The 25,762-nt window shown below is 42.0% G+C and overlaps 1 protein-coding gene across 2 annotated transcripts; it reads left to right on the top strand.

Moving 5' to 3' along the window:
• Positions 1-279: 279 nt before the first annotated feature.
• Positions 280-24,089, top strand: usp22 (ubiquitin specific peptidase 22). 2 transcript variants are annotated; one of them, XM_032573641.1, is made up of 13 exons: positions 280-822; positions 3,189-3,321; positions 13,687-13,800; positions 14,815-14,916; positions 16,561-16,727; positions 16,801-16,948; positions 17,048-17,150; positions 18,462-18,620; positions 18,731-18,857; positions 18,975-19,066; positions 19,605-19,667; positions 21,039-21,188; positions 21,264-24,089. In XM_032573641.1, the coding sequence occupies exons 1-13, from the start codon at positions 703-705 to the stop codon at positions 21,304-21,306; spliced, it is 1,521 nt and encodes a 506-aa protein (XP_032429532.1). In that variant the 5' UTR covers positions 280-702; the 3' UTR covers positions 21,307-24,089. The 2 variants fall into 2 exon arrangements, with proteins under 2 accessions (XP_032429532.1, XP_032429533.1); XM_032573642.1 differs by lacking the exon at positions 280-822 and adding an exon at positions 849-1,382.
• The last annotated feature ends 1,673 nt before the right edge of the window (positions 24,090-25,762 follow it).

Genomic DNA, 25,762 nt, shown 5'->3' with positions numbered 1-25,762 from the left:
TACATAAAAATGTGTGGGAACCTTCGGTTTGAAGCGTAGCAAACTGATATGTTTTGCTCTTTACATTTCCCGCCGGCAAAAACACTCCTCCCACGCCGCCTCATAATTTCCACCCAGGTCACCATCCGGTTGACTGTTGCAGAGTAAGCCCAGGCAAAGAACACCTCCAAAACAGCGGATGTGGTTCACGGGGGGTGGGGAGGGGAAGCCAACCAATCAGGACGCAGCACCCGTTGCGTAGAGGCGGGACATGGAAGAGAAAAAGCCGAACGTTGGCACACGCCAATCACGCTGGGAACGCGGCTCTGGTTGGTCCGGCGCTGTTATTAAGGAGGGTCCTGACGACAGTCGCTGTGTTGAAATTCCAGTGCTAACCAACTTTAGCCAGCGCGCTAACATGTAATTGAGCGAATTTGAAGAGCTTCACGTGCTGCGCAGTCCTGGCTTTAATAGCGTCAATGATAAGTTGCAAACAGGCCGCAGTGTAAACATTCGCCTCCATGTTGGCTGCTGCGTGTGCATCAGCTCCTGCTACCGGGACATGGCCAGTTAGCCAGTACGCAGCATTCGTTGGATAAACGAAGCTGGCGAGCTAGCTGGAAGGAAGGGGGGAAAAAAGCCGTTCGGACCGGGGCGGCAGGGGGCGGCTTGTGAACAGGTTCGTCGCTCGGAGGAGGCGGAAAGCCGGATGCTGTGACTGCCATGAGTCCCGCAGGCTGCCCCCATGTGAACAGCTTCAAAGTGGACAACTGGAAGCAGAACCTGAGGCTTATTTATCAATGTTTCGTGTGGAGCGGTTCAGCCGAGACCAGAAAACGCAAGGTAACAAGTGGAGGGGAGACAAGTGTCCCACTGTGCGACACAACCTGTTGTTTTTTTTTGTCTTTGTATTGAATGTCTGACGAGTTCCCCGCCCTTCCAAATGAGGCACATCTAATGCCAAAAAAAAATAGCTTTCAAATAAATAAAAACTACCCTCAGAGGCTTGTGCTCTTTGACACAACGTGTAGTTCAAACTAAAGCAAACTTGTCACTCCAAACATTGGCTCCTATCAAAGCTTAGGCTGAACACTAGATCTGAGAGCTGATGTGCGTCTGTTTGCGTTGGCACTGCGCCTGCTGTGGCTCCACTTCCTTCCACCAGCGTGCACAGTGGTGTTTCCACGTCTGAGGGGATTCTGCCAGGTTTGAAACAACCAAACCTTCCCCCCCGTCTTCCCTCACCAATAAATCATGCTACATCCGCGGAAATCAGCCTTACAAATATTTCACTACGAGATTGATCGACGAGGTTCTGTCTCTTCGTCACTTCTTATACATCAAACCTTACAGATGTGAGGATTATTGGGAGTGCTACGTGCGCCTCTGCAGTGTGGGCTGGGGTCTGTATCTGTTTGCATCCATTCTGCACTTGCATGTTCTCGTTGAACGTTGCTGGGGGCGGGCGGTGTGGGGTACTTGCTTGATGCTCACCCTCTAACGCGAGGAGCCTGGCACCGCCCTTGCTTGATAGTAACTCTCTAGTGTCACTGCATCCGAGATCATTTTACCTCAGTATTTCTTTTCCATTAATTATTCTAGCTAGAAAAAACTGTATGGGACAGTGTCCAAATGAAAACGTCATGCTGCGAGACGCACTGAACCAATAATTTATGGAAAAACAAAAAAGCCGGTAGTGTTTAAAGGTGTCCGATACGCATGTTTTGACGTCAAACCGAGAGCAGTGCCGATACGTATTATTTAAATGTGATATATCGTCAAACTAATAACGATTACTTTTTTGTGGTTCCTCTTTTCATTATATAAAACACAGGACATAATTTAGATAAATGTTACAGGTATTTTAACATAATCACATGATAAACTGTAGAAAAAAATGTGTGTGCATTTTTTTTCCTCTGTAAAGTGCAAAAATATATCATTTTAAAGCAAATCATAGTAAAAAAAAACAAAAGGTAGACTTTAGAAAATAATGCAAAAAAAAAAAAATTTAAGAGGGTAAATGAAACTAAAAGTATTGATCCTGGTACTGATACCGACTTGATATTAATATTTTTGGATTAGAGAGGAAATTGTGATCTTTTTTTTGAGTTGGTCACTGACATTACACCTCAGGAAAATACGGCGAAGTTTGTGGTTGTGATGTGATAAAACAGCTGAAAGGTATGAATACATGAATAGCTACAGTCACACCTTCCCCCCCATGGAAACAGGCAGTCAGCACATGTAGTCCCCCCCCCCCCGTCATCAGACCTGGCAACCCTGGTCCAGCTCTGACGCGACTCTGTAGATGCACAGCATCATTTCTTCAATATTTTCCGACATCCCACTGTAAGACGACGCAGCACAGCCTTTGATGCCAACATGCATCAGCGAGCCTCGGTTTCCCCATGACCCACTTTTTCGCTTTTGAACAAGTTTTCCTTCTTGTTTTCACTTTGGGGGTTCAGACGATCTTTTTCTTTTCTCTCTGCGTTATTATTATTATTATTATTATTATTATTTCATTCTACGCAATTTCAGTTCCAGTGTCTCATGCGGCATTATTATGTTATGTCACATCTCAGCTGTGAATCTGTTTTCATTGGTCCTACTCTCCCTCATGTTATTAACACACAAAAATCTTAAATTTCACTTTCTCTCTCTTCTACCTCCTTCATCCGTGTTCCTCTCATTTTGCCCTCCCTGCTGTTTCCAGCATTCCGCATTTCTTCTCATTTCCATGCAGGCTCATTGGCATGCCAGCATTTCATCTGCATGCACCCCTCTTACCCCCCGCCCCCCCTGGCCCCCTCTGCTACTTTTCACAGACAAACAGAATGTATGTGTAGCACAATTTGAATACACTGTATTTACACTCGAGATGTTTTTCTGTTTATTTTAAAAGGAACAATGCACGTCACATAATATGCTTCAGTTAGCCATTAAGGCTAGTTTTCATCTGTAGTCCCTCAATGTGCAATCAGTATAGATACAAGATATTTCAGACAATCTAATAAGCTTCTTCCCCCCCAAAAAAGAGAATAATAGTTTGTTTTTATTTTTTAACAAAAGTAAATCTAGTTACAAATTAAGTAGAATAAAGAGCCATATAGCACAAAAGTTCACCACAATGCATTAAAAAAACAGAACTCAATGTTTTGTGCAGATCTGGTGAATATTATTTGTCCCACCTCTCCCCTCTGCAGGCCAAGTCATGCATCTGCCACATGTGCGGAGCCCACCTCAACAGACTCCACTCCTGCCTCCACTGTGTCTTCTTCGCCTGCTTCTCCAAGAAACACATCCACGAACATGCCAAGAGCAAAAGGCATAACCTCGGTATGACCACCCACCCACACACACACACACGCTAACACAAATTTGTGTCCATTTACTTTTTTATCTGATGTATGGAATTGAGTACGTTGGGAAAAACGGAGCAGATTTGGTAAAATCAGTGGCGGTTCTAGCATTATTGATGCCCCAGGTAAGGGTTGCTCAGGGTTTTCCCCCTGGCAGTGCACCAGTTGCCCCATCGTGTTTTCGTATTAAAAATGTTGAAAGGTGACAGGAAATTTTGAAAGTAAAACAACAACCAAGCAGCTACGGCAGCGGACTAAATAAAACTAGTCGCTCTGTGTGGGTTGTGTATTCATAATCAAATATACCATTATCTTTTTAAATGGATAAGTTGTCTGCTAAAGACTACTGATGTTTTATTATTCGAAAACAACAGGTAGAGTTGAACGTCATACCAGACTTTATAGATAAACTGGGTGTTTAGGGTCCGGAGCAGAATGGCAGGGCCGTCCATTTCAGTGATTTCTTTTATTTATTTATTTATTTATTTATTTTATTTTTTATTTTTTAAATAACAGATCAGCGATCTTCACACTGTGTCTCCCATTGCAGTGTACTGCTTTGGCAAAATACCCTAAAATCTAGTGGCTGATCACTCATAAGCTGATTAAATGCATAAAAATGTCACTGCATGTTATTTATTATCATTATTATTATTGCACTCCACTGTGTGTTCAGATTGTTAATGCACTTGCACCGAAAAAATGGCACATCCCATTATTTACGGCTTATAACAGTGCGCTAACATACGTCTCATTACACTGTGATCCAAATGATTATACAAGTGATATTTTCTCAGATTTTCTTAAATGGTCAATGCAAATGATGGTCAGTATAATTTTCAAGTCATGAACTATTACAGTATAAATCAAATTTTACTGAACAAAATTCCCCATGAGAACAGTATTTTTTTTTAAAATAAAAAACTCTAAATGCACTGTTCTAAATTATTAAGCACAGCAGATTTTCTAAACATTGTATTAATTATAAATAATTGCAAACGGTCATTCTTTGAATGTGCAGCATTAGGGTTAACCCTAACGCTATTTCAATCAGAAACATCTTAACAGACCAAGTTACATATCACCTTCTTTGATATCACCTGCACAATTCTTGATCCATTGAACTTGTGAGTTTGTGGAAAGTTTCTGCATGAATTTCTTTGCAGGATGTCAGAATAACTTCCCAGAGCAAATACAACCTAACATTATATCATCATTATTTATAGAATGATTTAGAAAACAAAATGCTATACAGATTTGTCAAAACTATTTCGACCCATATCAGAACTAGGACCAGGCTTTGGTCCTAATATGATGGAACTAATATGACACTGGACATATAATGGTGCGTTCACACCAAACACATTTTGAGAGTCAGGCGCATCTGGTTTACATTCAAAGTCGAGGGCCGATGAGGCGTTTGGACCTCCAATCCAACGGGGAGGTCCGAGGAAAGATGGACCTCCAATCAAACATCGAGGTCCATGCGACCAACCTCTACTGGTTGCATGGAGGGGCTTCATGTTGGCGTTGGCGTTGGCCTGAAGGCCAGTCTAAGCCCAGCTTGGCCTTTACGCCGACCAACACCCCGGTGGCACTAACCTAGATAACTATCCAAACCCAGGTTTTGCCAACACTGGGCGTTATGAAAATTATATGTTTTACACAAATTTAGGAAATCAAAACAGACACAGGCAAATAATATTCATAACTCCAAAGTCAATGGAGAAAAGACAAGATCAATTTCAGAGTTAAAAGCACCAAAATAAACATTATTAAAATTTTCCTATATATAAAAACTGCAGCAGGTACAATTTGTAAAAAAACAATTGGTCTCTCTAAATTGTCCTAAGTGTGAATGTGTGTGTGTGTAAGGATAAGTGTGTTAGATGAATATTTAAGTGTCTGACAGTAAAATATGAAACTGAGAATCTGAAAATTCCTCTGACTCTGCTGCTGTCCAGAAACAACCAATCAGAACCAAAACAACAAACTTTTGGTTCTGATTGGTTTCTAATGTGTTGAATGTGTCTCAGCACATTCAACACATTAGACTACTAATGTACTGCAGCTATGCAATTGGCAGAAATACAACCTAACATTATATCATCATTATTTATAGAATGATTTAGAAAACAAAATGCTATACAGATTTATCAAAACTATTTCGATCCATATTAGAACTTTGCATTCATTTCCCTTCATTTTAGTTGCTGTGATTTTGCTTAACACAGACAATTTCCCTAATCCTAACCCTATCTAAAACTTAATTCACATTTTACCTCTAAATGTTACCCCTGACTCAAAGCAATGAGTCCATCATATTAGGACCAGGCTTTGGTCCTAATATGATGGAACTAATATGACACTGGACATATAATGGTGCGTTCACACCAAGCACGTTTTGAGAGTCAGGCGCATCAGATGTTACATTCAACATCTATGTGGAGGCGCGTTGAGGGCCGATGTGGTGCGTTTGGAGCACCTAGCGGCCGTTGGGAGCGTTTGACATCAAACGAGTCCATGGCGTCCAACACTCCACATAGACTTTGAATGTAAACCAGACTCGCCTGACGCTCAAAACGTATTTGATGTGAATGCGTCATTAGAATATTCAGTTCCATTGGCAACAATGACATCCGCAGTGATGTCATCACTCTATGATATCACAAAGGAATCTCTCTCTTGACTGTAGCTCACAGACAGTGTTTTCTCAGACCTGTTCCACAGTTCTATCGCGACAGATCACTCTTCAGAGCACGTTCGAAATTAATCCTTTCAGAGACGAAATAATTTACCAGAATATAGATATGAAGCAACAACAGAATACTTGTGAACATGAAGCTTTTCCAGCTGAGCTTTCATGGATTGAAATGATGGAGCAAAACATCCAAGTCGACTACGACGAAATCCTTGTTTTTGACGACGACAGCGAGCCGGAAGATGAATCATCGGAGACCCAGGGGGAACCAAGTCCTTCCGGCGACTTTGAGAGCCCAAGATCATTGGAAGTCGAGCAGAAAACAACTCCTTCTGCTGGCTTCGAGATCACCCCCTTAGTGGAAGACGTGGACGAGACTAGCCAACACGTCATCAATCTCACAAAGCAGGTAGGCGATCTTCAAGAAGAACTGCAGAGTAAGATTTTTGAACTCCGTGAGGAAAGAGACAAAAGGATTGCATGCCAGGCTGAAGTGAAATCACAGCAGGAGGAGATTCAAAAGCTGCAAAAAATGTTGGAAAGAGAACGTCATCTGCAAGTCAAACGTGAAGGTGAATCAAAGAGCGTTCTTCAACAGCTGGATCACTTCAAGAGGGAGGCAGAAAAATATGAATCCCGCAATAAAGGTCTGATTGAAGTAATGATTGAAGGATACAAAGAGAGACTTAAATTTGAGGAACAGATCAAAACTCACACTGAGCAAGCTTCCAAAATCAAAGAACAGGAGGAAACAGTAAAATCATTGCAGGGTCAGGTTGCAGACCTGAAGATAAAGTTGAAACTTGCTCTGGAAAACAACCATCCGAGAGTCTCCACCCAACCAGAGGTCCCCATGCAAAAAGAAGGCTCCCTGCAAACAGAAGAGACCAAGGAAAGACAGACCTCCAATCAATCAGGGAGGTCCGAAGAAAGATGGACCTCCAATCAACCAGGGAGGTCTGAGGAAAGACGGACCTCCAACCAACCAGGGAGGTCCGAGGAAAGATGGACCTCCAATCCATCAGGGAGGTCCCAGGAAAGATGGACCTCCAATCAACCAGGGAGGTCCGAGGAGAAGCAGACCTCCAATCAACCGGGGAGGTCCGAGGAGAAGCAGACCTCCAATCAACCGGGGAGGTCCGAGGAAAGACGGACCTCCAATCAACCGGGGAGGTCCGAGGAAAGATGGACCTCCAATCCATCAGGGAGGTCCGAGGAAAGATGGACCTCCAATCAACAGGGGAGGTCCGAGGAGAAGCAGACCTCCAATCAACCGGGGAGGTCCGAGGAGAAGCAGACCTCCAATCAACTGGGGAGGTCCGAGGAAAGATGGACCTCCAATCAACCGGGGAGGTCCGAGGAAAGACGGACCTCCAATCCAACAGGGAGGTCTGAGGAAAGATGGACCTCCAATCCAACAGGGAGGTCCGAGGAGAAGCAGACCCTCAGTCAACCGGGGAGGTCCGAGGAAAGACGGACCTCCAATCAACCGGGGAGGTCCGAGGAAAGATGGACCTCCAATCCAACAGGGAGGTCCGAGGAAAGATGGACCTCCAATCCAACAGGGAGGTCTGAGGAAAGATGGACCTCCAATCCAACAGGGAGGTCCGAGGAAAGACGGACCTCCAATCCAACAGGGAGGTCTGAGGAAAGACGGACCTCCAATCCAACAGGGAGGTCTGAGGAAAGATGGACCTCCAATCCAACAGGGAGGTCTGAGGAAAGATGGACCTCCAATCCAACAGGGAGGTCTGAGGAAAGACGGACCTCCAATCCAACAGGGAGGTCCGAGGAAAGACGGACCTCCAATCCAACAGAGACATCCGAGGAAAGATGGACCTCCAATCAAACATCGAGGTCCATGCGACCAACCTCCACTGGTTGCATGGAGGGGCTTCGTGTTGGCGTTGGCCTGAAGGCCAGTCTAAGCCCGGCTCGGCCTTTACGCCGACCCACACCCAGGTGGTACTAACCTGGATAACTGTCCAATCCCAGGTTTTGCCAACACTGGGCATTATGAAAATTATATGTTTTACACAAATTTAGGAAATCAAAACAGACACAGGCAAATAATATTCCTAACTCCAAAGTAAATGGAGAAAACACAAGATCAATTTCAGAGTTAAAAACACCAAAATAAACATTAAAATTTTCCTGTATATAAAAACTGCAGCAGGTAGAATTTCTTAAACAGTAATTGGTCTCTCTAAATTGTCCTTAGGTGTGAATGTGTGTGCGCAAGGATAAATGTGTTAGATGATGATGGATGAATATTTGTTAAAAGTGTCTGACAGTAAAATATGAAACTGAGAATCTGAAAATTCCTCTGACTCTGCTGCTGTCCAGAAACAACCAATCAGAACCAAAAGACAAACTTTTGGTTCTGATTGGTTTCTAATGTGTTGAATATGTTTCAGCACATTCAACGCATTAGACTACTAATGTACTGCAGCTATGCAATTGGAAGAAATACAACCTAACATTATATCATCATTATTTATAGAATGATTTAGAAAACAAAATGCTATACAGATTTATCAAAACTATTTCGATCCATATTAGAACTTTGCATTCATTTCCCTTCATTTTAGTTGCTGTGATTTTGCTTAACACAGACATTTTCCCTAATCCTAACCCTATCTAAAACTTAATTCACATTTTACCTCTAAATGTTACCCCTGACTCAAAGCAATGAGTCCATCATATTAGGACCAGGCTTTGGTCCTAATATGATGGAACTAATATGACACTGGACATATAATGGTGCGTTCACACCAAACATGTTTTGAGAGTCAGGCGCATCTGGTTTACATTCAAAGTCGAGGGCCGATGAGGCGTTTGGAGCGTTTGACTCGCTCGTCAAGCGAATCCAACATTCCACATAGACTTTGAATGTAAACGACTCACCTGACGCTCAAAACGTGTTTGATGTGAATGCGTCATTAGAATGTTCAGTTCCATTGGCAACAATGACATCCGCAGTGATGTCATAACTCTATCATATCACAAAGGAATCTCTCTCTTGACTGTAGCTCACAGACAGCATTTTCTCAGACTGTTCCTGTTTCAAACTTAGGAATCTTTTCCATTTATTTGAAGATACAGAACCAACCCATTCTCAGGTTAGAGAGACTCACCTGGTATAAAGTAAAATTTGAGGTACTTTAATTACACCGAAGATAAATTAGTTTAATCAAAGCACATCATGAATATGTGTTCATGTACTCCGTCTTAAGTCCAGAGCATACTAGTTGTTTTTTTAAATTACTTTTACCAATAGATGACATGATGTATATATATACTGTACTGTATATACTATATGATACCATGGCGACGCCCTATTTGGCTGTAGCTGCTTCGGCTCTTGGTAATACAACCAATTTATTGCTTAATTAATTCAATATGCATATAAGATATAACAAACAACTTTATTGAACTTGTGAGTTTGTGGAAAGTTTCTGCTTGAATTTCTTTGCAGGATGTCAGAAAACCTTCCCAGAGCTGCTGGTTTGATATGAACTGCATTCCACCCTCAGATCTTCTGCTTGAGGAAACTCCAAAGGTTCTCAATAGGGTTGAGGTCAGAGGTCAGAGGATGGTGACCACACCATGAGTTTCTCCCCTTTTTATGCCCATAGCAGCCAATGACACAGTGGTATTCCTTACAGCATTCATTGTCATGCAGGAAGATGATTTTGCTGCTGAAAGTACGGCTCTTCTTTATGAACCATGAAAGAAAGTGATCAGTCAGAAAGTCCATATATTTTGCTGAGGTCGTTTTCACACCTTCATGGACTCTGAAGGGGTCGACCAGCTCTCTCTCTCTCTCTCCCCATGATTTCAGCCCAAAGCATGACTCCACCACCTCCTTGCTGACGTCACAGCTGTGTTGGGATGTGGTGGTCATCCACCACCAATCCACTACTGCATCCATCTGGACCATCCAGGGTTGCACAGCAGTCATCAGTGAACAAGTCTGTTTGAAAATTAATCTTCATGTACGGCTGGGCCCACTGAGACCGGTTCTGCTTGTGAGCTCTGGTTAGGGGCCCAATAGTAGGTTCATGCTCCGCAAGCCTCTGGAGGATCCTCCACTTTGAGGTTCCAGAGGCATCAGCAGCTTCAAATAACTGTTTGCTGCTTTTTAAGGGCATTTTAACAGCTGCTCTCCTAATCCAATGAATTTGTCTAACAGAAACCTTTTATCTGTAGAAACCCATCTTTGTTCTGAATCAGCCACAAATCTCTTCAGAGTAGGATAACGCTTCAGTTTTTATTAAATATCTAATGTTTTCATATCTTGTCATACGGCACTACACTATCTGATGATTTTCGTCAGCAGAGATCCTTTCTCTTTCCCATATTGCTTGAAACCTGTGGCCTGTTTAATAATGTGGAACATCCTTCTTAAGTAGATTTCCTTTATTTGAAAGCTCACCAGACAAACTAATCAAACCAGCTCTCTGAAATTAATTATAGTGATTCAAAGAGCCCTGACACACAATACCATCTAGAAATTTAATAGCACAACAAAACATTTAATCTCTGACACTTAAATCCAATTTGCATAATAATTTGGAACGCAGTGTATTGATACCAGCAGCTTGTCGTAAGGCTTTGATATTTGACACTTAGATAGAGGCAGTGTTCTCTAAAATGGGCCTTCACAGAACATTTTGAGTGAGGTGAGCCATTTGAGGTGGCTTGTGCAGTCTGTGACATATTCAGTGTGTCAATTACAAACCTGGTTTATTAAAAAAAATAATTTAATGAATAACCGACACTTAGCCTGGGGGGAGTGCAAGTAAAGCATGGTGGCCTGCCAGGCTGGGTTCTCCAGACGCCCAAAATTGTGGTCAGTTTTCAGTCACTTGTTTTGTTTTTTTTTGTTCTGTTTTTATCTTAGTGTACTGAAATCTTTTTCCAATCTCAAGCTTGAGACGTTTTTTTTCCCGCCTTTTACACAAATTCGTTAATTGAATTGTCGCGGAAAATCTGCCGGTTTTAATTTAAATTCTAAATGAAATAGTTTTTAGTGGTAATCAACGGTGTAGTTGACGAGGCCCCATAAGAGACCACGTACGCCCCTGACAAGATGCTACCCTGAGCACTGAGCCGTATTAAGAACCGCCGCTCTGAGTCTGTTCTAGTTTCCCTATTTTTTAACTCTGTATTGTCTTCTGTTCATCAGAGTGTGTTTGTATATAAAGAGAGCTTTTAGTTGTGTGTGTTTGGACACACTCAGACCTCAGTGTGGCACGCTGAGACATTTTATTAAGGGCGACATAGTTAGGAGCTCTTACGCAAGCTAGTGCAACATAATTGCAACACCTACAAGGAGATAAGCCTCGAGGGGGATGGTGAATGTCACTGATGTATTTGTTTCCCATTGGAGGGAATATGTGATTTTATTTATATATATAGAAGGCAAATCACAATGAAATTTGATTTTTATTTCAGAAACTCTTTCAGACATTGAACCAGTCAGGCTTTTGGATGTCACTTCTACTTGCACGTAGGCTGCTATCATGGCGTGTTCCCCCCAGCAAGTAATGGAACAAAAACAAACATTTCAACTCACTAAACAACATCATTTTATGAAACAGACTGTAGATTTGAGCAGAAGAGGCTCCAATGAGCCAAGAATTGCTTGGACGCTATTGAGAAACAACTAATTGTTGACCGAACGTCGACTTTTAATAGTGGCTACACATCAGATACAATTCCAATTTCAAGTGACGTCCGTTTTCAGTCGTTTTTAAATTGTTTAAATGCTTTTTTTATGCAGTTTTTATTTATTTATTTATTTATTCCTTGCTACATCAAAGCCAGAAGTCTTAATTCTAGTGCATCTTGATTGATTTAGCTCATATATTTTGTGGTGTTCTACAGAACCAGAATTCTGAAAACTTTCATTCTCTGACGATTGTTGGACTTGGGGCTGTTAATTTTCTTATTGTTTATCACTTTTCTTATCAAATTTTTTATAAGAATTTAAAAAAAAAAAAAAGAAAAACTGACATTAACAGAGTGCTTTTTTTTAATTATCATTTTCTCCAATATGTGTCAATATATATCAGTAAATTTACATTTATTGAAAAGGGTAGCTATATGGCTTTTTAAAAATAATTTTCTTTTATCCTTATCACAATTGTACCAAAAAATATTGGGATAAAATTCAAAGTCCATGTCTCCCACCTCTATATTGCACCATGGAACAAATTGCTTTCAAATACGCTAAATATGCGTATTTGAAATATGCATATTTGTTGCATATTTAGCGTATTTGAAAGCAATTTGTTGCATTTGGTCCTTTGCAACCAGGTTAAAACCAAAGACAGTCAGTTAAGAAACAGAAATATTTAGTATTCCTTTTCACAATTCACTGCTTATCCACCTTCATAACCAAACATATTCATGCTAATGATACATTTAATTGTTCTTTTAACTTGGTGCAATACTGTGCGTCTGGTGATGATATTTTTTTTTTAGCAAATACCAACAGAACTATATAATCCTCACAAGGAGGTTAAAAATTGAACACAATTGTGAAAAACTTCCGAAAATGTAAAAAAAAAAGAAAAAAAAAGTAAAATTTAAATTTTCACAACTGTTTTTATTCAAATCAAGGTAAACTTTTTGGGTTATCACGGTCACGTTTTAGCTGAATTGTTTTGTTGTTGTCCTGTCACTGATGTGGGCGGAGACGGCTCACTGCCAAGGGGGGCATCTCTTCAGGGGCGTCCCTGAGTGAATTTATTACCACGCTGACAAATGCTGATGGTGGCGAGACAAAATCTGGGGTTGGCAGAAGCTGAGACACCAGGATTTAGTAGATTTTTTTTGTTTGTTTTGTTTTTTGTCCCTTCCCTATACTGCATTATCAGCTCCCTCAGGAAGACTCCCTGCTGTCTTCAAACGTGCACGTCCCACTGAGCCTAATTGTGAGTTTAATTAGGGTGGCGGCTAAATTATATGCTACAAAAATAGTTGAAAAGAAGGCAGAGAAAAGGGACAGATCTCAGCAGAGCGGGGACGGAGTAATTAAGCCGCCCTTAATGAACCCGACGAAACCGGCAATTATTAAATAACCCTCTTCGTTTGCCGCTTTTTAATTCAGCCATTTATGTTGTTAGTTTCCTCGTGTGTTTTTTTTTTTTTTCCCCTCCCATTTCCATCCTCTCGTCGATTGCCCTCCTGTTCCCATGGTTACCCGGTGACCCTCTCGATACAGAGAAACGTCGGAGTTTGGTTATTTCCACCGTTTTTCTTCTCAGATCTTTCTAAAATCCTTCCTTTCCCGCATCCTTTACTCCAGTTTGCTCCATCCCCCCCCCACTTCCATACCTGCAGAGGACATCTGTTGAGATAGAGGCCCATAGTGTGGTTGTTATGGCGACGTCAAACGGGTAGCTGCGTACTGTAGAGGAGAAAAAAGGAGTTGTTGTGTGAACTCTTAAAGTGCAGTTTACTCCGTTTCTTCTTCTTCTTCATGTTTCCAAGCGGTGTAGATTGGTAATCACACAGACTGCACCAACATCCTCTTCCTCACAGTCCAATGAACCAACGTGTCCTCTGGTTTTTGTCATTGTGCTCTGTCTGTCTGTGTGTCTCTCTCTCCTCCTGTCTCTGTGTGTTCAGCCATCGACCTGCTGTATGGGGGAATTTACTGCTTTATGTGCCAAGACTACATTTATGACAAAGAGATGGAGCAGATTGCCAAAGAGGAGCAGAGGAAAGCCTGGAAGATGCAAGGTACGCCACTACGCCTGTGACACGACATCCATGCTGTCCAACTGAAATGTCTAACTCTTCTGAAGCCATGTAGTGGCACGGTCTGCGGCCTCTTGGGAAAAGAATCCCTGTTGTATGGGAACTCGGGTCTGATTGGACCCATTCATGCCGAGTCGCAGAGTAATTGCAAAGTGTTAGATTTGTTTCAGTCACTAATTTCACTCCAAAAAACGCCGGGAATATTTAAATATTACACGTGTTACGGAACAGGTCGCCATCATTTCTACTTAGTGGTATTGCGTCAAAATGAAGAACATTGAGCGTCTCCATCTAAAATGACCTTCAGTCTTCCTCGGGTTCTTCTTCTTCTGAAAATATTTTAATCTACTCGTCTGAAAATGCAACCAGAAATCAGTCTCCATGGTGAAATGACCAGACATCAAGCTGTGTCGTTCTGCTCAAAACATATCTGAAACATTACACATTAAGGCCAAACTGTATTCATTAACTACGTCACTGTCGTTCAAATGCAGCCTGTGGTAACATTTTCACAGGCTTGAACTGAAAATGCGTTCAACATAACCTTCCTTAGGTTCCTTTCTTTTGCCTTTTCTCTCCCTCTACTTCATTTTTGCTTCACTCCTGTAAGCAGCACAGCGCACAGTAGTTTCACAGCCATGTTGGTTTTCAGCTTTCATTTTGTCGTAGCGGTGTGTCACGATCAGCTACACATGGAGGAAACTCTTATTAGGTCAGCTGTGACAAAAGTGAAGCGTTTGGACCTACATGCCAAACGCTGTGGGTGTGAGGATGATTTCCTACGTTAGATTTTTTTAATGACGTCGCTCATGGTGGCAGCATGTTGGCCCAGTTAAAGCAGTTCCTTTCGTTCTGATTTGTTCCCTTTTCGTCATTTTGTGGAGTTGAGGCGAAAATAATTCCACCTGGTTTTGGATGCTGTGCAGCTGTAAGGACTTTTCTTCTTAGTTAAGACGCCGATGTATTTTGAAAAGGTGCCTTCGTTCTGCGCCGCAGGCATCGGGGAGAAGTACTCGACGTGGGAGCCAACCAAGAGGGAGCTGGAGCTGCTGCGTCACAATCCCAAGAGGAGGAGGATCACCTCCAACTGTACTATTGGTTCGTGCCTCTCCACACACACACACACACACACACACACACAATTGCCGTCTCGGTCATTTTGCCAGCCTTCTGTTTCAAGATCGGAGATCAGCAGAGGCATAAAGAGCAGAGATGTTTTATTTATGGGGTTTTATGGTTTTGGTGTAGCAGTTGGACCTGATGGATTGAGCCGTTTCACTGACGCGTTCAATGAATTAGACGATGCACTGTGTAGATTGCTGGCGTGTCGCGTCGGGGGTGTAATTAGGACGCAGCATCAGTGAATGTTGAGACAGCAGCCGTCCGGCCGCGTGCGACGGCTCCTGGCGTTACCTTTTAACACCTCACAGCGGCCTGCCGTGACCTGCCCAGCGTCATTAGCATCACTGGCACCGTTAGAGGATGATGGGATTTCCAGGCCTGGCTGCTCCTCAGTGAGAACGCCGCCTCCTGATCCGCCTCCCTCGCCTCAGTCAGCAAGCGGTCGACTTATGGGGAGGGTTGGGGGGGCTTTATCCTCCGTCTCTGCAGAAAGAAACAGAGTCTCTCAATGTTTTTAGCTACAAGTTTAATTGTGTACTGGATGGAAATGATGCCTGGTTTTATTGGTGGTTTTTCTTGAGAAACAGCTCAACTAGGCCTGTCGCAATAAATGAATTAACCGCATGATGAATTGAAACGAACTCGATCATTTCCATGTGCATGATCTATTGTTTTTCCTCTTTTCTCTCTTTCTACCAAAAACTGGATGAAAAGTCTTCAACCTGGTGCTTTTGTCTTTTTACTGAAGGACAGTTTAGCTTACAGAAAATCTGTTGCTATTTGTTGCTTCTGTTGTTTTGTTTGTTTATTTTGGACATTTCAAATGTCTTCGACTTCCAGTTTTAGATGTTTATTAGAATTTCAAAGTTTATTAGTCATTGTAGAATGTGTTCTTGCATTATTTTGCCGTTTCCGTTATATTACTTGAAAATGGTTTCAAGACAACAATATTAACAACTTAACAATTTATCGTCCAGCAAAATTTGTTACTGTGACAGGCCTAAGCACAAGATCAGTCAGATTAGATGGATTATATTTTCAAGTCTTCTTGCTGAGTGTTAATTTGATTTAAGACCAGACTTTGACTGGACCATTTTAACGCAGGACGACATTTTAGGACCTGACCTGCTGATTTCGATCTTGGCTGATTTGTGGGTTTTCAAGGTTTGGAATGTGCTTGATTTTCATATAATATCTTTGAAACTGCACCGTTTTTGTAATAACTGTATAATAAACCTTTATGAGAAAAGATTCCTTACAGTAAGTTGAGTGATTATTTGTTTTTAATGTATTTAAGCCTTTAATTTGAGCACAAAGGTAATTTATCTGAACACAAACCAATCTGTTCAATATAAAGAATATTTTATTCCTGATGGCTCAATGAGTAATTGATCTGTGTAACTGAAATAAAGGCCGTCTTACATTTTACACGTTAAACAACGTTATTGAAATTGAAATCTTTTGACATGAAACCCATAACATCCCAGCGAAACATGGAGGTCTATGGTTCTGACTGGACACGAAGCGGAAAAGTCCGAGGTTTTCATGCTTTTTGCGAGGCTCTCCTGAGCGTGCGTCAGAATGATTTTCTTATTGATGACCAACGCCGTTGGCTTGCAGGCCTGCGCGGTCTGATCAACCTGGGCAACACCTGCTTCATGAACTGCATCGTCCAGGCGCTGACGCACACGCCGCTGCTGCGCGACTTCTTCCTGTCCGACCGACACAAGTGCGAGATGCAGAGCAACTCGTGCCTCGTGTGCGAGATGTCCCAACTCTTCCAGGAGGTGAGGATCTTTTTTAACTTTCCTCTCCAAGATGGGGCCGCCCAGAGGAAGGTTGACTCATTTCCTCGTTCAGTTCTACTCAGGCCACCGCTCCCCTCACATCCCGTTCCGCCTGCTGCACCTGGTGTGGACCCACGCCCGGCACCTGGCCGGCTACGAGCAGCAGGACGCCCACGAGTTCCTCATCGCGGCGCTGGACGTCCTGCACCGACACTGCAAAGGTGACGCGCGAACACAGAGATTCCCTTTGGGTAGATCATGAGGGTGGTGTGGGGTGTGGCGGAGAAGTCACGGCGAACGTTTTCTGTGTGTCTCTGCAGACGACAACGGGAAGAAAGCCAACAACCCAAACCACTGTAACTGCATCATTGACCAAATCTTCACAGGGGGTCTGCAGTCTGACGTCACCTGCCAAGTGTGCCAGTAAGTGTGTGTGTGTGTGTGTGTGTGAGTAAAAAACATGAACCCTCGCCCCGCCTCGTTGGGGACTTGGAGTGAAGAGATAAAAGCATGAAAAGTGGAAGCGGTGACGCTGCTCTGCCTATAAAACCCCCGTCTCCTTGTGATCCACCCTGTTATTTATCACTCACATCTGCACTCTGAGCCGCTACACTGCAGCAGCATCAAGCCCGCACGCCTGAGATGCGGCTCTCTAGCTCCACCTGGTGGATTCTGGAGGCTATTGAGGCTATTACTCCTTTCAAACATATTACAGTCTGTGGTTGTTGTCTGTGGGGCATTCCTAAGTTGTCTCTTTTATTTTTTTTATTTAGCGTTTACACAAAGGTTGTAGAAGAATGCGTAAAAAACGTTAGAAAAAAGAGAAACCAAGCTAAAATAATGATCTAATAATGCTTAAACGAAGCTTTAATGTTGCTCTGTTGAATTGAAACTAGATATTTTCAGATGTTTTTTTTCCAACATAAAACCCTAAAAGTAGCATTTTGTGCTGTCTCACTATCCTGACCTTTAATAAATGACATGAGCTTCAATTGGTTGGACTGTGCATGCATGGCGTTCAAGGAGGCAGCAGAAAAACCTTCTCTTCGTATTGGATGGCTCAGGATTATTAAAAGAACACCACAGGTCAAACGCAAAAAACGACCAGTGGCATAAAACAAGACAAACAGTTAAAGTGGTTAATTTGAAAGAACCTCTATCTATGTAACATGTACTTCATAAATGATTAAACTGCTAATAGATTTTATAAGTGAATATCTAAACAAAAACTCCACATTATATGGGAATGACATTATTGGTAGGATGTTGGTGTAAAATGGCTGGAATTCATCACTAATTAAAACTTAGTGCACATTATGGGCTGGTTCAGTCTCAACTGATGGCCTAATTAAAGGCCTCTCATTACCAAGAGGATGCCTCCACTGAACCAATGGGTCCCAGTCCAATGTGTTTTAACCTTGAAAAGTTATTTACAACAGGTTTTTGAATAAGAGATGTGCAATAACACATGATATTTGTTGTATTTTGTTTTTAAATTAGTTGACCAGCTTAACGTGAAATTTATTGTCATTTTTCATTTTCTTATCATGTAGGTAACTCCAAACACCTTTGTTTTAATTTTTTTTGCACACTCTTGCTTCTGCTCGGCCAGTTTGACTTATTTTGTGTCTTGGCCTTTAAACAAAGGCTTCTGATCTCGCCCACGTCTGCATGTCATTCTCTGTAAAGTCACGTTTCCTTGACATCTTTCCAATCCCTCCGTTGCGTCCTCAGTGGTGTTTCGACAACCATAGACCCGTTCTGGGACATCAGCCTGGACCTACCCGGATCCTCCACGCCTTTCTGGCCCCTCAGCCCCGGAGGAGATGTGACAGCACTTAACGGGGAGAGTCACGCCACTGGAGCCACAACACTTATGGACTGTCTGCGCAGGTAACCGGCACCAAACCCAAAGTGTTTGCCTCCAAATCCCCTGAAGGGGTTGGGCGGCTGTGCAAGTTTGGGTGGGAAAAAAAACCCATAAATAAATCCTCACCGGTCAGGTTCACCAGACCGGAGCACCTCGGCAGCAGCGCCAAGATCAAGTGCAGCGGTTGCCATAGTTACCAGGAATCCACCAAGCAGTTAACCATGAAGAAGTTGCCTATCGTAGCCTGCTTTCACCTTAAAGTAAAGGAGTTTTTCTTTATTATCATTATTATTATTTTATTTTTTAAACGATTGTGTCGATAAACCACAGCATAGACCTAACGCTCCTTTGTGTGTGTGTGTGTGTGTGTGTGTCAGAGATTTGAACATTCAGCCAAACTACGGAGGAAGATCACTACTTACGTCTCGTTCCCACTGGAGCTGGACATGACCCCCTTCATGGCCTCCAGGTGAGCGGAAATAAAAAGAAGAGCCGGTAATCTGGACATGACAGAGTAAAACAAATCACCTTTTAACTTGTTCAACTTACCCTTAGAAGTCCAAAAATCCAAGATTGCAGCATTTAAAACTTTTTTTCCAACACTCTGTTAGAAAACAATTTTTTTTCTCCTACAACCTTTTTTGGCTGAGAAATATTATAGGAAATGAACTGATAATGTCATCAATTTAGTCAGAAGATCAGTTTTCTCTAAATCAATTTAGAATAAAAACCTGACCTGATTGAGAAAAATGGATGTCATTTTTGGATTCAGCGCTGCAAAGTAGTCCTAATTCAGCCGAAAAAAACATAGACAACTTCCAAAAAATAATTTTTTTGTAGCCCAGTGTAATTGGTTCCCCATGTGGGGCTGGAACTCACATCCTTCAGACTTGAAGTCTGATGTGTTTACTCATGCGGCCCGCACATTATTTGTAACTTTAATGTGACGCATGCATCCACTTATCTGTGTTTTTGTGTGTGTGTGTGTGTGTGTGTGTTTGTTTCAGTAAGGAGAGCAGGATGAACGGGCAGTACCAGCAGACCGTGGAGGCGTTCAACAATGACAATAAGTACGCTTTACACGAATGGACACAAGCCTGGTTTCTGTAGTAAAAATAAACAATTTCTCACTTTTTGTCTGACGTTTTGTAGAAAGGTCTGCCTAAAGAAATCAGACGGCTCCGGCTGATTTAGAACGTTGCTAATGATACAGTAAAGTTCTGTTGATGTTTTTGTGCCAAGCTTCCACACCTCTTAAATCTACTCAGCATCTCCAGAGTCAGAACCAAACATGGAGAAGCAGCTTTCAGTTTTTATGCTCCTCTAATGTGGGACAAACTTCCAGAAAACTTTCCAGGATTCTTTTAAGTGAAGCCTAAACCCTCATTTGTTTAGAGCTGCTTTGGATTAAAAATAACTGAATCATAGATTAATTCTAGCCTGTTTATCAAACTTTCTAATTTCGTCAGAGCTGATGTTTGTCGTAGCTCGACAAGCGAAGTCGGTGTCCGCATTGCGCTCTGCAGTTGGCCAAATTTCTATTTGTTGTCTTGGCCATTTGGAAGCAAAGTTAAAATTAGATTTTACTGACTGAAAAGGGTAGAGTGCCTTCTCCGGGTCAGGGGGGGTGTCCTGCCCCAAGTGGAGGAGTTTAAGTATCTCGGGATCTTGTTCACGAATGGGGGAAGAAGGGAGCGGGGGATCGACAGGCGGATTGGCGCAGCGTCTGCTGTCAAGCGGGCGCTGTACCGGTCCGTCGTGGTGAAGAGAGAGCTGAGCCAAAAAGCGAAGCTCTCGATTTATCGGTCGATCTACGTTCCCACCCTCATCTATGGTCATGAGCTTTGGGTCATGACCGAAAGAACGAGATCGCGGATACAAGCGGCCGAAATGGGTTTTCTCCGTAGGGTGGCTGGGCTCTCCCTTAGAGATAGGGTGAGAAGCTCAGTCATCCGGGAGGGACTCAGAGTAGAGCCGCTGCTCCTTCACATCGAGAGGAGCCAGTTGAGGTGGCTTGGGCATCTGGTCAGGATGCCTCCTGGACGCCTCCCTGGTGAGGTGTTCCGGGCACGTCCCACCGGGAGGAGGCCCCGGGGAAGACCCAGGACACGCTGGAGAGACTATGTCTCTCGGCTGGCCTGGGAACGCCTCGGGATTCCCCCGGAAGAGCTAGAAGAAGTGGCCGGGGAGAGGGAAGTCTGGGCCTCCCTTCTGAAGCTGCTACCCCCGCGACCCGACCTCGGATAAGCGGAAGAAGATGGATGGATGGATGGATGGATGGATGACTGAAAAGTGATTATTTAAATGATTTGGCCACATTTCTGATAACCACAAGAATGATTACAGTCACATATACATGGTCATCACGTTATGTTTTCACCAATATCATGCACCGACATCGTTTCAAAGCTACCTTTTTCGCTTCCCCTTTCTCGTTCCAGGTACAGTTTATTTGCCGTGGTGAACCACCAGGGGACACTAGAGAGCGGCCATTACACCACCTTCATCCGGCAGCACAAAGACCAGTGGTTCAAGTGTGACGACGCCATCATCACCAAGGCTAGCATCAAAGATGTGCTCGACAGTGAAGGGTAAGCGGACCTCATCCGGGCTCCACCGTTAACGTGAGGCTTGGTTCTGACCCCACGCTCCTCTCCTCTCCTCAGGTACCTCTTGTTTTATCACAAACAGTTCCTGGAGTACGAATAGCCTCCAGGAGGAACCCAATCAGGAAAAGGTGACGAGTGCGTAAGGGAGAGTCATGGAGTTCCGTTCCTCCGCGCAGCAGCGAGACCCTGCGCAGGGATGAAACCGATTTAAAAAAATGACTCGTGCAAAACCGCTAGAAATACAGACATTTGTGTTCTTGCTGACGTTATCACTTGAATTCAGGACATGAAGAGGGAAAAAGAAGCTGTGAAAGTCTGCTCTTGCTTTTCAGATCATGGACAGTTAGTGTCTTATCCCGACATTTCTTCTGTTGATTACCACGTAAAACTCCGGGAAGTTTTAGGTGTATATATATATATATATTTTTTTTCTCCATTTTTCTCAAACCCCACTTCCGTCTTCATGCTTGCACAGCCGCATTCATCACAGGCAACGTTTCCGGACACGAGCGCATACTTCGTCTGACGTGCAAACACTCCTCTGCAAGACCAAATATTTTCAGCACGGAAGTTGTCTTATTATGCAGTTTCTGTCCAGAGTTGGGAATAATGGAAGACCATCATCTGACAGTATTCTAACATTATTCCAATTATTATTTGTCAGATTGTTGTAGTCAAAGTGGTACTATTATTATTATTATTATTATTATTATTATTATTATTAATAAAAAAAATAGGCTTCCATAGTTAAAGAGGGGAAATGAATGACCCAGTAAATATATTTTTATACATCTTGCATTCGAATGGTTTGTTTACGGTTTTGCATTCTCTTTGACAAAAGAAAAACAAAATGCATTATTCGTCTGTTGAATCGTGTCGTCGATCATGTTTTTGTACACAAAAGACAAAAAGATGCTAAGGATTTTTGTGAAGCTGCTGCTATTGCCGTTTTTTTTTTTGTGTGTGTGTTTGTTTTCTTTACCTTTATCTAGTGCTGAACAGTTATTGGCACCGCCGGGTTAGTTGGTGTAAAGACAGATAAATTTCTCTTTTATTGCATTACAATAATCTCACCCCAACAAAATTAAGAACAGTCCAAATTTTGGTGAAATTGTTGTACCTTCTTCTGCCTGTCGGATAGCTCTTTCAGAAAGGGGGAGCTTTGACTGTTCCTCTTTGCATATTATTACTCCATTTTCTAGAGGATACAGTACTCACTACTTCATTTAGGGCCAGAGACTGAGGGAAAGTTGATTCTTCTCTGGTAATTCAGTTCTCTGTTGATTCCGACATGTTTTGAAACACGACCTCGACCCAGGTGGTTTGTTCCCAAAAATCCGTACACGAGGCCCCTCTCCAAGCTGATCCCAAAAATGAGTTTTCATGCTGACATTTGAGTTTTCAAAAGTCAATATTGCAGCAGTTAAAAAGTTTCGCACATCTTCCTTCGGAAAGGTTAATAACGCGTCTTCCTTTTTGTTCTTTTGACTTTGAAGTGTTCCAACAGTCAGGGGAACAAAAACTACCCCTGGCTGAAGTCCAGTGACTTATTTCAGGTTTGTTTTTTTTTCCCCCCCGTCTTTGCACGCTTCAGCTCAAACCGTCCAATGGTGTGTTAATGCCAAGAAATGAGTGTGTAGGATGCTCCGCTGCAGCCCTGGTGTGTTTTCATCTTTAGCTGCTACAGTATTTTACTATTTGAAGTAGTAATTGGCTGTTCTTCTGTCTGGGTTGCTCCACTTTAGAAGGAGCTTTAACACAAATTCATTCTTCCTTTTTTTAACATCAGTTGCAGTAGGTTTGACAACTGGTCGGCATGTAGATGGTGTCTAATGGTTGCTATGGACACTTTTCTCCTTTACCTTCCTGTTTGGGGGCTAAACCAGTGTCCTTGTACGTCGTGTGGCCAGAATAAAAGAAGGTTGACCTTCTTGTGTTTCCCATTTACAACTCGTGGAAACAGGAAGGCATTAATTGCTTTAATTTAAAAAAAAAAAAAAGTAAAGCATAGATGAAAAATTCCTGCAGGATACATATAGTTGTCTTTTTTTTTATTCAACATTATTCTGCATAAATGTACAGTTTCTGTGAGCTTATTTACTGCAGTAAAACATAAATTTATGAAGATTTTGACACGGAATGCCAATAAGTTTTTTTTTTTTTTTTTTGTTTGTTGGTTTTCTGTGACTTTTTTTTTTTTTTTTTTCCTCGCGTTGACGGCATGTTGTCATGTTGCTGTTTCAGGTAAATGGCCTAAAAAAAAAAAAACAAATGGCAGAAAAAGAAGGTCGAGTTTGTGCAAAGGGTCAAAAGCCGCAGCGTTAACCGTCAGCCGCACGCTGCTCCGACCGAGCCGTCCGTTTCCGCGCTCGCGCATCTACGAAAGAAGAAGAAGCTCAAAAGCTTAGAGTAGATGTTTGTATAAAATGTGTTCTGTGTAAAGAGAGAGAGAAAAAAAAAAAAAGACAAAGTGTGAGATCTCGTTTGTATGCACGTGTGTCGTGCGTATGCACTGTACGTTTGTGTACTGAATCAGTACTTGCATTCAGCATGCTGCCTAAGCTGGTATCACAGTTTTGATATGTTTTGAAATTTTCTTTCTCTTCTGCTCACATGGCGACGACGATATGATGTGTGTAAAAGTGTATGTGTACAGTTTGTACGTACGAGACGACAGGTGAGAACTCAAAAGCCGACGGAAGTCATTCCGCTAACACTGCTGCGTCCAGCCGGAGGGGTCGCCGAGAGCGGGGAACCTGTCCTGACCGAGCTCGGCAGCCGTTTCTCACACACGCACACACACACACACACACACACAGTTGTTACTGCTGCAAAAACTGGCGAGATTGATGGAAACACTCAAATAAAGAAACTGTATCTGGGGAAAAAAACAACAAAAAAAACCCTGCTTCATTTTTTTTGTTTTCTTTATTTTTTGTAGTACAAATAAAGCATTCAGTAGTTGAACTTTGACAGCGATAAATATGACATCATTGGGGGGCGGGGATGCTCACGCCCTCCTCCCCATCTCACCCCACCACCACCGCCACATCCCTCACAAGATGTCGCCCTGGGCGGTTGCCCCATGTCGCCCATATCAGAAACCGCCACAGATGACAAACCCACTGGAATGATTGACAGATGGCTTCCTGTCAATTGTGAATCAATTATTGAAATAAGCTAATTTAGTAAACTGGAACATAGCAGGCCATTTGCTGAAAAAACACAGCAGTAATTAAGCCTAAATTATACAAAATTATAAATTTTCCATCTAAAATATATAAAAAAACCCTTTTCAAATCTGTTGTACCCAGAACTCAAGTGGCCTGTTTTTAGCTTCATCTGGTTAAAAATCTGTTTACAAACCCCCCCAAAACAGAAAAAAACTATGACGGATTTTTTGCTTCTCAATTATTAATCTGTTACTCCAAAACTACAATCAACAGATCAGCCCTAAACTGTATTGTTAGATCAAGCAGGAAGAGCTGAACTTTTCTCATATTGGCGATAGAAGTGATGTTTTTAGCTGTATATTTGTTACAAATGATCAAATGTACACTATAAAAATGTTATTGCATTTTAGGCAAGGACTAAGGCCTCCAAACGTTACGCACTGTGATTTGATATTTTTCTCAGAGTAAAAAAACAAAAAAAGATAGTTATTGTACTTTTTATTATTTTCCCCATTTTCTATTAACAAAAATGTGGTGGGGGAGAGTAGTATTTTGTGTACGTGGCCCAGGGGCGACTCTAGGATCTGATTTTTAGGGGTGCTGAGCCCCCAGCAGGGCTAAGACCCATGAGAAGATATTCGTTGGTGCAGTTTTCTAAATCTGCTTATTTACATACATTCACAAACAAAATTAAGAGACATGTTGTCAGTAATTCACAGAACAAAAGAACAATGTTCATTTTACTCAAACATATACTTATAAAGAGTAAAATCAGAGAAACTTTAAAATTTTTTCAGAGGTGTATAAACTCAGTTTGAAACAGAATCTGAAGACCACATCAAATTTATCACAGAGGCCCCGTGCAGACAGTGTTTTTATGGAGACACTTAAAAGAAGAATTAAACAAAAACACAGCAATATTTCATCATTTAATAATGTGAGCCAAAGACCCACGTGTGTCTCCAGAGATTCAGGTTGCAGATCCCTGATTTAGTAGATGGAAAGTGTGATAATATCTCCATACAGCAGTTAAAAGAGCAGTACCATAATTTTTAATTCATTAAATTAATTTTTATTAAAAATAATTTTAATGTATTTTCAATAATACCTTCAAAAGAAAATTGTGAAGAAAAAAATATCTACCACTGAATATTTTAAAAAGACATTTATTTAGTATAATTTCTTTAGAACCCGTCTAGAACCGGCCCTGGCCTGCAGGTCTGGGTCTGGTGCACTTTGGCTTAGCATGTTTTTTCTTCATTGATAGGAAGTCAGATTATCCAAACTGGTAAACCACATTAATAAAATATTAGTGAAATAATACATTAAATGACCACTGGGCAATTATTCATAAAATATATCAACATTTTTGAATAAAACACA

The sequence above is a fragment of the Xiphophorus hellerii genome, chromosome 10, assembly GCF_003331165.1.
Source record: "Xiphophorus hellerii strain 12219 chromosome 10, Xiphophorus_hellerii-4.1, whole genome shotgun sequence".
Taxonomy (NCBI): Eukaryota; Metazoa; Chordata; class Actinopteri; order Cyprinodontiformes; family Poeciliidae; genus Xiphophorus; species Xiphophorus hellerii.
This window is presented reverse-complemented; position numbering and strand designations above follow the sequence as displayed.